Source organism: Mastacembelus armatus, chromosome 5 (genome assembly GCF_900324485.2).
Source record: "Mastacembelus armatus chromosome 5, fMasArm1.2, whole genome shotgun sequence".
NCBI classification, from domain to species: Eukaryota; Metazoa; Chordata; class Actinopteri; order Synbranchiformes; family Mastacembelidae; genus Mastacembelus; species Mastacembelus armatus.
The window spans coordinates 22,789,957-22,801,375 of NC_046637.1; the positions used below are offsets into that span (position 1 = coordinate 22,789,957).

Consider the following 11,419-nt stretch of genomic DNA (forward strand, 5'->3'; position numbering starts at 1 on the left):
GACTCATATTATTATAACATTAGCAATGCAAATAATTGGTAATATCACCATGTTAGTTCTCCCTAACTCAGTGCAAATTAAACAGCTGAATGTTTTATTTCCTAGGATGAAATAACAGGTTAGCAGGCTGTCAAAAGAGCCGATATTACTGAAGGTAAATGGCAAAAAAAGTTACAAATTATTATATCAACATATACAAATAGAAAAGACTCAGCCACATTGTACACACTTTATTCATGAGTTTGAATTAGCCTAGTTTTGAGTTCCTTTCTTTAAAAAGTGTTTCATTTCTATATAGCTATTATTTTGATTTAAATAAAACTGTATTGCATGTTATTTCATCTGTGTCTTGTGTTTTTGTAGCCTGATGAAATGATGCTCATACATGTTTGTTTTTCCCTTGTTTTCAAAGCTTTTTGACTCTCCTATTAAGTCAGTTGTGGGCACTGAGGGCCATAATCCTGTTTGTTTTCCAACTGTCTCTGCCCTACCAATACGCTACTGATTACCTGGTTCAGGTGTGTTCTGCCAATCGGAAGCTGGAAGGTACCAATTCATTTTGTCTTCCCCCATTTCCATCCTCAGCTAAGATGGTATGTTCTACCTTGTGATTGGCTGAACACACCGAATGGGTAGTGCAGGGATAGTTGTAAAACAAGCAGGGCAATGGCCGTCGAGGAACCTGGATTCCCAACCTGTTTTAATTGATTTATTCATCTGTCATTGTATTTTGTCCTGAATAAAGCTGTTTTTTTTGTTTGTTTTTTTTATCTCTGGCCAATCAGCGCCGTCTGTCCTGAGAGGGGGGCGTTGCTACGTCGTCCATTTCCGGCGTTTGATTAAAGTTTACCAGGAGTGCGTTAAGGCTGCGGTACGGTTATGGGAGCTGTTACGGATGGTGAGCAGGCTGATTGTAATTTAACTTACAGACTTTTACTCTACTACAAGTAGCAATGTGGGGTCAGGCTTTCGATGTGCACGTATGTACGTAACGTTAGCTATGTGGAAACTAGAAAACTCATTGTAGAGTAGCTTGTGTTCACGACAAGCTAATACAATAGCGTTAGCCATGTTAGCCGGCTGTTGACGCAGCTCAGCGACTCTTCAGTATACTTTCCTGCTGTGTCTGAAGAGCTGTTTGAATCCGTTTTTAGATGAAGTTATTCGGAAACGTCTTCTTATTGACGGGGACGGGGCTGGAGATGACCGACGAATCAATGTGCTGCTAAAGAGTTTCACCAAATGGTGCAACTCGCCTGGGACTCCGGAGGAAGGGTGAGAGAGATCTCACGTTACAGATCCCAGCCTTGGACTTGGTCGCAAAGTATTTTTATGAAAATGTGGTGAACTGCTTTGCTTTGAGTCATAAACATCTTGTTCATCTTGTTTAGATTTACCCAGTATCAGAGGATGTTAGGCACTCTGGCCCAGTGTGAGTTCTCAATGGGGAAGACGTTGATGGTCTATGACATGAATCTTCGCGAAATGGAAAATTATGAGAAGATCTACACAAACATAGGTGAGAGAGAAAGATGTCTTCATACACTGACCTCACATATTTAAACCATCATCCCTTTTTATTGTTGTAGGCAGGTTGATTGTTACCTTTTCTTTCACAAAGAAATTCTCTACATTCAGTGGTACATGGCAAACAAAAACAATAATAGCTATCTCAGGATACCTAATGCGGCCGCACATAAAGAAATAGGCTGAAACTGGCCCAGGTTGCAGCAAATGTAACTCAATGTATCTACTGTAACAGTATACCTGCTGTTTCAGGTGGGAATGTATCTGTTCACATTAGTTTAATGTGACATCTTCCACAACACAGTACAACTCAGAAGCTTGAAGTAGGCCAAATTAGCAATGGACAGTTATTTTTAATGTGTAACATTGACTGTTAATATTTTATTATTTTAATACTGGAGAAATCTCAAAAACCTGATGATACTCAGGCAAGTTCTAAAGCATGCCAATTCCTGCCTCTTAGATTGTACCTTTCTTTGAAGTTATGAGAGAGCTTTCTTACATAAGTTTGAGAAAAGCTCTCCCTTTTTGTGACTGTTGTGTAATGTGCATCTGTAGTTGAACATTTTATAAATACTGCATTGCATTTCATTTCATTTGGTTAGTAACCAACTTGCCACAAAACTGATTATGTAACAATATCAGGTATTATAAAACAACCTTATTACCACCATTTTGTCCACATTGCAGAACAAAACATCACATCTGCACATGAAAAGATTGCAGAATGCAAAAAGGACATTCAGAGGGCAAAGAGAATACGAAAAAATCGCCAAGGTAAGATTTTTAAATGCTACAGTATGTCATGGGGGTGTATAGAGTTAGATAATCCACCAGTGAAAATGCAATTTGTGTTTTAAATGTTTCACAATATCACAGCCTTCGTTTCCTTGTCTTTTTTTTTTTTTTTTTTTCAGAATATGATGCTTTAGCTAAGGTTATCCAGCAACACCCAGATCGGCATGAAACACTGAAGTAAGTCAGCCCCTGTCTTCTTCACCCACATATTGATTTGTTTTTTTGTTTTTTTTAAATTGCTAACAAGCATTGCTGAATACTAAAACTATTTTTTCAACTCTTCACACATTCTGCATCTCAGCTAAACAGTTTATTTGACTTCCAAAACTCTCACCAACAAAACACATCACACAAAAATAAGCTCATTCATCCACTGGCAACAAGTCTCATTACTTTTCACAACTACAAAATGTACATGACATGTTACCTGGCCATATTGATAATTGAGTTCTTTCACACATTCTCTATTTCTGTCAAATAGTACAGTGTACAACTGCTTCATCTTTCCTTCATGCTTTTCAAGGACTGGCAATTGTTCTTGTGCTGACCGTGTTCACATTTATAAAAGTAACAATGTCTGCCAGCACTCTGTTCTGAATTTCTGTTTTATGGCATTGTTTGCAATGACCATATCAATGAGATCAAGTTTCCGGGGCATCTGAAAAAGTTTTCCTTTGTTTTACAGGCAGTTGGAGGCGCTTGGCAAAGAACTTCAGCAACTGTCTCGCATCAAAGAGAATGTGGATGCAAAGGTAAAGCCAAATACATTTATCATGTCTGCTATTCTAGTAATTAATTTTTAGTATTTATGTAATCCTTTTTCTCCCTTACTCAGTTGGAATTAAGAAAGAAGCAGTTCCATGTGCTACTCACTACCATACAGGAACTACAGCAGACCTTGGAGAGTAAGTAAATGGGGACATTTTTGCATTGTTTGTGGTTTGCAATATCATAGCATCATGTCCTGAATGCTCATTAGCTGTTGCTTTGTACAACAAACCAGAATTTGTTTGATCTGCAAAATAAAGAAAGCAGAAGTGTATGTCTTATTAAAAATCTTTCTTTTCTAGACGATGAGAAATCAGACAATGACGACAACAATCAGGAGAGTCCTACTGAGAATGGTGAATGAATATATAGGGGTCTTGAATGAACTTAATGGAATTAACTTTTTTTTTTAATGAAGTTGTTTTAATAAAGTTGTCTCATGTCTACTCCTGTTTTGTTCAATTTGTTTACTCAAATTGTGTGTTTTTGCACCTACTCTGTGGTTTTGTATGGCATAAATTCTACTCACTGTTCACCTTTTTACTGACAAGAATTTCATGCTAGAAATGCACCTTATACTAGAAGAGGCACATCAGATTGATATACAATATAAACTACATACATTAAATGAATTTATTGCTGGAAATTCTCTGCCATACTTCTTTCATAAAACCACAAGGGGGGGCAAAGTTACATAGTTTTACACAGATTGTACAAGAAATTTTATGTATAAATGTTCAAAGTAACCATGCACAAGACAGAATGCACAGCAAATGGCATTTGTCCTGGTTTCATGTGATTAAAAAACTGCCCAAACAAACTAAGATATTACATACAGTAGCATTTGGCAAATAAAACCATAGAAGATATAATAATCTGGAATTATCTTGCTGCATTGAGTTGAACCAAAGTACATATGTCCATCAACTCTCTGTGTGGAGTGTCTGATCGTGTGAGTGTATATATTTAAAAACAATGGTCATGGGAATAAGCTCTTACACTGCTTGGAGTACTGCACTGTATATTGCAGTACTAATTGCCATAAAGTACTATTTAAATGTAAATTATTTGAACAAATCTAAAAAAGGTATTGATATGGTTAAAGCTATAGTTTATTTGTGCGATGGCTGCTCTAGCCTTTTTTGAATACCAATAGGAATATTTGCAGTAACTATAACAATGACCTGTTCTGACTTAGCTGTTAAATCTAAAGAAAATCTATCTCATTCTATACTGGACACACTAAAATAATAGTAAAAGAATCCTACACCCACAGTTGTACTGTATTTGACAAATGACAGCAGTACCGTAGCCTTGAATTCCTCTAGAAATTCACCAAGAATTCACGGGCCTTCATAAGGCGTTTAAGGCGACTCTGCAGAGCAGCCCTTTTGCTGCCAATGTCAGAATCCTCCTTCAACAAGAACTCTACATTATCCTTGTCCTGGAGCATCTGCAGCATCTCCCTCTGCAACTGCATGGCAGACTCCTGCAACATCTGGTAGCGGATCACCAGTGGGACTTGGTCAGCCAGACGTTGGCTGGCAATCTGAATGAGGAATGGAACATTTGACAGACAAGTCAAAAACAAACTCACTGTCTACACTGTACTGACATAGCTTTTCTTTGTGGAACATTACTCTATATCAAAACTTACTTTGTAATATGATTTTAGGTGTAACATCAGCTCCTTAAGTGTGGCGTGATTATCCGTATTGTACACAATGCTTCTGTGTAGACTGAAAGCTATGCCATTCTGTTTGTAGTGATCCTCATCGTCATTCTCCTCCTCACTCTCCTCTTTCTTTCTGTCACTCAAACTGCTGCTGTAGGTTTTGTCCTGGGAGTAAACAAGCATCTCCATCCTGAACTGGGTTCTTAGCGTAGACTCTGCAGTGGCCTCTTTCTCTTGCTTAATGGCTTCTATCTTTGCCTAAAAATGTAAAATAAAGTTTAGTGTTTGGTCTGAATATTGCCAACAAAATTATGCAAAGTAGGTTTTGACAGCCAAAATACTGTTGGTGACTATCAAATTATAAGAATGTCAACATCAAACTCTGAGAAGACCTTGGATGTTTTCAGAAGGTTAGGAAATCCAGCGAAGCTAATGATGGCCAGCTGTACAAACACTTTCCTAACAGCATCTGGTAGAAATGGATGAACAAGAACATACATAGTATCTTAATTGCCAAGGAGTACTTCACTTGTAGTATGATAATACAAAATCTTGAGCAATACTGCAAAACAGATTCAATTTGTCATATACTGTACCTCCTATATCCTTGAGTTTTTTCACAGCTGGTTCTTCCAGCTGTTTGATCTGTTCCTTGACCATGACCTCAAAAGTCTTGTAGTTGATGAAGCCTGGTAGTTCTCTTCCACGATACCTCTCCTCATATTCCTCCACCTCTCTCTCAATTCTTTTATTAACTGCAATACAAACATATATTTCAGAGTCCAGTTGACTGACAGCTGTACAAGAAAAAAATGGAACACTCACAGTTTTCTCCGGAGCGGTCCAGATGGACGTTCCACTTGCTAAACTCATTCCTGAGCATTGAAAAGACATTGAGTTTGTCCCCACAGTTTAGTTCCTCTCCTGTAGTCAAACTGATTGCATCCCGTGTGAATGCTGTCACTTTCTGGAGTGCATACATAACAGCATAAACAGATGGTTACAGATGTTTTACATTTATCAAATATTTATATTAGTGGTCAACATTTGAAGTTTCTTAAGTGGAGTGAGGAAAATCACATCAATGAGGAAGACGAATCTCTCAGCGGCATCAGATGGGGGTCCAGTGCCATATCTGTCCAGCTCTGCCTGAGTCTGTGCTAGTTTCTCCTCAATCTGCTCTTCCAGTCGAGGCAGCGAATTCTGCACGTTACACAGCAGTGGTCAAACCTTTGACATTAATCATAATTTATACAGTAAATTTTTAAGGTGATCCATTAATAATAATTAAAGAAAATAACCTCAATGTGATGCACCAGCTCTAGTGTGAGTTTCTCAGCCAGTTTAGGAACGGTGGCATAGTCGTCGTTGTAGAGAGTGCTACAGTAAGAAAAGCTTTTAAGTACAAGCTACACAACATGTCATAGTATAGTACATAGTACATATTTCATATTAATACCCAAAAAATACACTTACTGAAAATACATATGATCTTTGAAGAAGGCTTTCTCTCTTTCTGTGGCTTCAGTAAGAGACACCTTCTCTGTGATCTCCTTCTGACCCCTGCACTTGACGATCATGTAGCCCTTCTTTAGGTGGATGATCTCATTGTGGACAATTTGAACCACCGTCTCTTCTGTGCCTTTGTCCACCAGATCAGGCTTGGTCAAAATACCTGAAATAGAGACAGTGAACCTAAATGTTGAATAACTTACTCAAGAGCTGGGTGGTCCATTTTCATAAGTCAAATCTATTTACCCAAAGTCCTCTCTCCATCAGGATCCACCTCCTGTGACATCTTCAAAGCCTCTGTGGTTGCTATATCCACGTTGCATGGGACAACCACCAGGCTGATGGTTTCTTGCTTTTTGATGAACATCTGGATCAGTCTCTTTATCTGGAAAATTACATTTTTTATTGAGTTATAAGTCGCACAATATAAGGATGATGACCACAACAAACATGTCATGGGTATTAGAAAAGGATTATTATCGGTTGTGAAAAAAATTTTCCAAGAAGCCTGCGTGTCCAGAAGAGCTTCATTCAAAGTAAATGGTACTGTGCACCAGAGAGTAAAATTCTTATTAAAGAGGTTTTTTGAAAAAAAAAAGCCCAACCGTAAATATTTAAATGTACTTTATTAGTCATTAAATGATGTGACTGGACAATGATAATCATATTTTATATTATGTCTTAGTAGTTTACATCAGCACATTTTATATGCGTCTTATTTAACTGCAACCATGTAAAAACTCCCTAATTTAATTAAGGATCATCTAAAGCACCAGTGACAGCTGAGGCCTCAGGAATCATCAGTCACATGGATTATTTTGACCCATCTATCATCCACCCATCTGTATTATTAGAGATGAATTGATACTGAAACTCTACCACATGTCACTGGTGCATCAGCTTGTTTTAGGACACTGAACTAACATACCTGGTCTCCAATGTTTTCTGGTTGTCCCTTTACAGCCACCCTAGCAATACCAGGCAGGTCAATGAGTGTCAGGTCTGGAACATCAGGGGAAGCGATCTCCAGGGTGATGAGGTCCTCACTGATCCCCACACCGACTCCAGCCATTTCATCCTGAGCTGATGATAACAAGTAAAGACTGAATTAGTAATCACTGAAACCTAAAAAGGGCAGCTCCATCAATACTTGGCTTTTGTTAGTGACGTTTAAGAATGCCTGTACCGTCTCTGATAAATTTCTCCACATCTGCAGGGTCTTCAATCTCTTCCTCGTGACCCTGGTAGCTTATCCTTCCATACCACTCCTGTCCTTCTTTCCTTCTCTTCATCTTCAGTTCCAGAGGACATCTTGTCACAATGCCTGGATTTTTGTTGAGTGAATAATGAGTGAGGAAACAAGGTCAAAGTGAAACCCAGTGAAATTATAAAAAGCAGAGCACAGGTAACACAAGAGTTATACAGATAAAAGTATTACAATATAGCATCTTCACAAGATATTGTACCAAGAATACTAAATATGCAAGAGAAGACAACATTTTCTTGGCAAAATCCTTCACCCAATGTAAACTGCAATTTCTCTAGTGGGGCACTAGCCCAGAGATGTGCAACACATTGTCCCGTTTGTTTTCCAACTGTCTCTACCCCCTGCTGACACCAGGATCAGGTGTGTTCAGCCAGTCAGAAGCTGGAAGATACAAGATCAGTATTTGCTTTTCCTGACTCCACCCTCATAAGATGGTATATTCTGCCTTTAAATATAAATTAGTAACTTCACCAGAAAGTCAAGAGGATATGGAAGTTTTATATCGCTTGATGTTTACAGTTTCTGTAACTTTACAGAAATCACAGACATGCCCAGTTTACTTTCTTGACTTTTAACTAAGTACAACGCAGCGAATGCGTTCAAAGAGCGAATCTGAGTGTTCATCGTCATCCACAGTCAAAAAAGTTTCTAATGCGGCCATAAGCAAGAGGTACAAACACTGTTCACTTCACTGTTCGTCAATTTACTGAAATGGTTTATCTTTTACAAAGTTGTTATCGTAGTTCCATAGTACATGTACATTAACTGTATAGGCAAGGAACAAGATTCTCACATGTAGATCTATTTTCTGGTAGCGACCCACGCATCTCTGCAATGAACTTTGTAAAGCTGGGATTCTTGTTTCCTTGTGGCCTCACTGCCATTGATTGATACTGATCATCAATGAGACGAACCTTTGGTACCACTTATTATTATCTGACCCATCAGGATTCAAGAGTCACGGAGTCTTACTTTAATATTTAGATCAAAACGCTCTCAGTGCTGTTAAAGTCCCAGTCACTGCTCCTGAGTCATAGTGTGAAAATAGAAACTAACACATTTGAGCAATCCAAGAATAAAAAACCATAATGATAATGAATTGTACTTGTGCGACCCGATCTAGTCTTTTCAAAGAATCATCTATCTATCTATCGACCCATCTATTTATATTTACCAATCTCAGATGGAGGCTGTATTTTCTTATCTAACTGGATATTTACCACTTCCTCTTGGCAGAGCCACGCCTGACAGGGCCTCCAGCACAGAGCTCTTCCCGGAGCTTTGGTCTCCAATCACCGCAATAGCAGGCAGCGCCAGGTCCTTCTCTACACCCAGAGAGCGCAGAGAGTCGATGAGGTCGATGCAGGGACGCACCTTCTCCTCATACTGCTGGTTCAGGCAGTTCATGCTGGTACCTTCTTGTCTGCTGTTAAGAAATTGTGTTTGTGGGAATTGTGGGACTAAACCTGCCAGAGAGTTCGGTTCACTGAAATGAGTGTAGCCCCACAGCGCAGGATCGCATATGGCTGAACATCTAGTGTCAAAGCTGCCTACTGCGCTCCTGCTGAATGAAACTAAGAATTCAGATAGGTTTCGATTCCTTCACTTTCCTTTTTCTTGCTCGTTTAGAAAGAAAAAATGCAAAGAACTGAAGCTGAATAGAATGAGTTTCGTTGTGACAACTTACCTCCTTACCAGGGGAGTGAAAAAGTCTTCAGTGTGCAGCGAGAGGGAGGTGGGGAGGTAAGGGATAAGGGTAAGGGACTGATGTTGAATAGAATGAGTTTCGTTGTGACAGTTTACCTCCCTACCAGGGGTAAGTTGTCACAAGTTGGCACCGAAACTCAACCCCTGGTAGGGAGGTAAGTTGTCACACCGAAACTCAACTTACCTACCAGGAGGAAGTTGTCTCAATCAGTTAATAATTAAAGTGATAATACACCACACATTATATGTAAAGTAGTTTATTGTAAGGAAACACCAGCACTTAAACAGCTTCCAAAAGTATAAGCAATTCCTATTCCATCTAGCCCCCTAATCTGCAGTTGTCAGGTGCTCAGTAGGTCTGCTGTACCTGGACCTAGTAAGTCCAAATAGAAATCTGCTGCCTCATTCAAGAAAGTAGTCAACATATTCTCTTGCTGCACACTGAAGACTTTTTCACTGTTGTGTTAGCCCACACCTGGCAGATGTTTTTTCCTTGTTCTCTGAGGTTTTGTAATTTATTGCAAAATCTGCCCAGTGTCACATGGCACAGTATTTTTAGCAACAGTTCTTTACCATCTTTCCTTACTGATGCAGACTTAAAATATGTTGGCATATAGGCACACCCTCGCCCTCACCCTCATCTGGCATGCTGAAAAAAGATGTAGGCAGTTCTGGTAAATCCGTTTCCAGCGTTCTGTACTGAATGACTTTTGACACCGACAGTTTCATAGTTTCATATTTCAGTTTCCAGTTTCATGTAATAATGACACCTGTGAAAACAATGAAAGGTGACCACCACATATGACTTCCACTACACTTTGTTCAATCCCAAACTCCATTTCGAATGGACTAACCATAATAGGGGTCTCAGATCAACAGCATGCATTTTTAAAACTAAGCTGAATGCGACTCCTTTTCTCACTAACTAATATGCCATTTTAAATTCTGTAGCACACTTTGAATTGCCTTTGTTGAAAATAACCTATAAACCTAGAAAGTTCCCCATATGAGCAGGTCTATTGTCTGTGAGAGTAGGTTATGGATACTTTTTTCATAAATGCATACTGTTTGTTACACTACTATGTAACCTTAGAATTTGACTCTAAGATCAGATCTAACCACAGTGGATGTGATGCTCTGAAGCCAAAACATGTAAATGAGGTGAGGATGAGGAAGAGAAAAGGAAGGGCAGATCATGCCATTCTGTGACCCTGAAGATACAGGGACGTAGAGAAGGAAAAAGAGGTGTGACTGCACCAAGGGATGCTGCCCTGTGTTTTATGTCCAAGGAAGACTATGTGCAGTTTTCTTTATGTATTTACTCTGTTATCAGTTACTGTGTACAGTGTATATTCTTAAGTGTGCATGTGCATATGCAGGTAAGTGTCTGTGTGTGTTTATAAGTGCATCTAATGTAGCACGTGTGTGTTAAAGTACAGGTGGCTCCTCCATCCACACAGGCCTTGTGAACACATCCTTGCATTGAACGCATTGCCAGCACTGTACGCAAACCTCTCTTGGTTTCAAATAACTAAGCTCCCCCAACTTTGGTTGGTTGTATTTTCATTCAACTTTGTCCTAACCTTCTGGATTCTCTTTTCCAATTACAGTGGCTTTTTCTTTGTGGTAACAATTAATCCAAAGATCCGTGGCTTGAAATTGGGATCTGACTGGCTTTTGTTGTGTCACCTCAGAAACTTCAGTGGAAGCGGCCATCTTGGGCTATTGTTTTGTCCTCCGGGCCGTCGTGCACATGACTAAAAAACTATGAATTGTGTGAGTGATTGAAAACATGAAAAGCTTCATGACAGCAGAGGAAGCGGAGTTGTGGAGCGCTGTGTGGCATCACTTCAATAAACAAACTATGCTGTGTGTAACAAAACCTCCCTAGTGGCAACATCTTTATAAATGTATGAAATACCACAAAGAAAAAAAGAACTCTGAACTGCAGAAGTGTCACAGTGTAGTGGCTTCGCCTTTCGCACCATGCCAACTGCAGTAGGCTTGGCTTCCACAACCCTGGCAAGCTTCCATTCATTTTTGGGTGCGATGTAATCTTGCAGAACCACAATGTCATCTACTTGTGATGTTTGTGACATCAACATGAGACTAACCTATCACACTGGTCTGCAGAGAGGATCATCTGGGCTGATCTTCCCTGCTTC

General features: G+C 39.4%; 2 protein-coding genes across 2 annotated transcripts; one reads left to right on the forward strand and one right to left on the reverse strand.

The window, feature by feature from the left end:
- The first annotated feature begins 689 nt into the window (after window positions 1-689).
- On the forward strand, window positions 690-3,539 carry thoc7 (THO complex 7). Its single transcript, XM_026306144.2, has 8 exons — window positions 690-898; window positions 1,155-1,275; window positions 1,392-1,519; window positions 2,218-2,304; window positions 2,445-2,502; window positions 3,011-3,077; window positions 3,161-3,230; window positions 3,396-3,539. The coding sequence occupies exons 1-8, from the start codon at window positions 880-882 to the stop codon at window positions 3,455-3,457; spliced, it is 612 nt and encodes a 203-aa protein (XP_026161929.1). The 5' UTR covers window positions 690-879; the 3' UTR covers window positions 3,458-3,539.
- On the reverse strand, window positions 3,515-9,347 carry LOC113129915 (interferon-induced GTP-binding protein Mx). Its single transcript, XM_026306143.2, has 13 exons — window positions 9,235-9,347; window positions 8,768-8,973; window positions 7,467-7,604; window positions 7,209-7,363; window positions 6,527-6,665; window positions 6,245-6,443; window positions 6,070-6,148; window positions 5,849-5,971; window positions 5,594-5,735; window positions 5,365-5,523; window positions 5,161-5,237; window positions 4,751-5,026; window positions 3,515-4,642 (listed from the first exon to the last, which is right to left on the reverse strand). The coding sequence occupies exons 2-13, from the start codon at window positions 8,952-8,954 to the stop codon at window positions 4,418-4,420; spliced, it is 1,899 nt and encodes a 632-aa protein (XP_026161928.1). The 5' UTR covers window positions 8,955-8,973; window positions 9,235-9,347; the 3' UTR covers window positions 3,515-4,417.
- Window positions 9,348-11,419: the final 2,072 nt, after the last annotated feature.

What these genes read in the sequence shown, in the direction of transcription:
- LOC113129915 (XM_026306143.2), bottom strand. Translation starts at nt 8,954, where the DNA reads ATGAACTGCCTGAACCAGCAGTATGAGGAGAAGGTGCGTCCCTGCATC. An exon ending in AAAGATCATATGTATTTTCA is followed by an intron (nt 6,149 to 6,244) that starts GTAAGTGTATTT and finishes TTCTTACTGTAG; the next exon opens with CACTCTCTACAACGACGACT. An exon ending in GGACCGCTCCGGAGAAAACT is followed by an intron (nt 5,524 to 5,593) that starts GTGAGTGTTCCA and finishes TTTGTATTGCAG; the next exon opens with TTAATAAAAGAATTGAGAGA.
- thoc7 (XM_026306144.2), top strand. An exon ending in AATACGAAAAAATCGCCAAG is followed by an intron (nt 2,305 to 2,444) that starts GTAAGATTTTTA and finishes TTTTTTTTTCAG; the next exon opens with AATATGATGCTTTAGCTAAG. An exon ending in ACTACAGCAGACCTTGGAGA is followed by an intron (nt 3,231 to 3,395) that starts GTAAGTAAATGG and finishes TTTCTTTTCTAG; the next exon opens with ACGATGAGAAATCAGACAAT.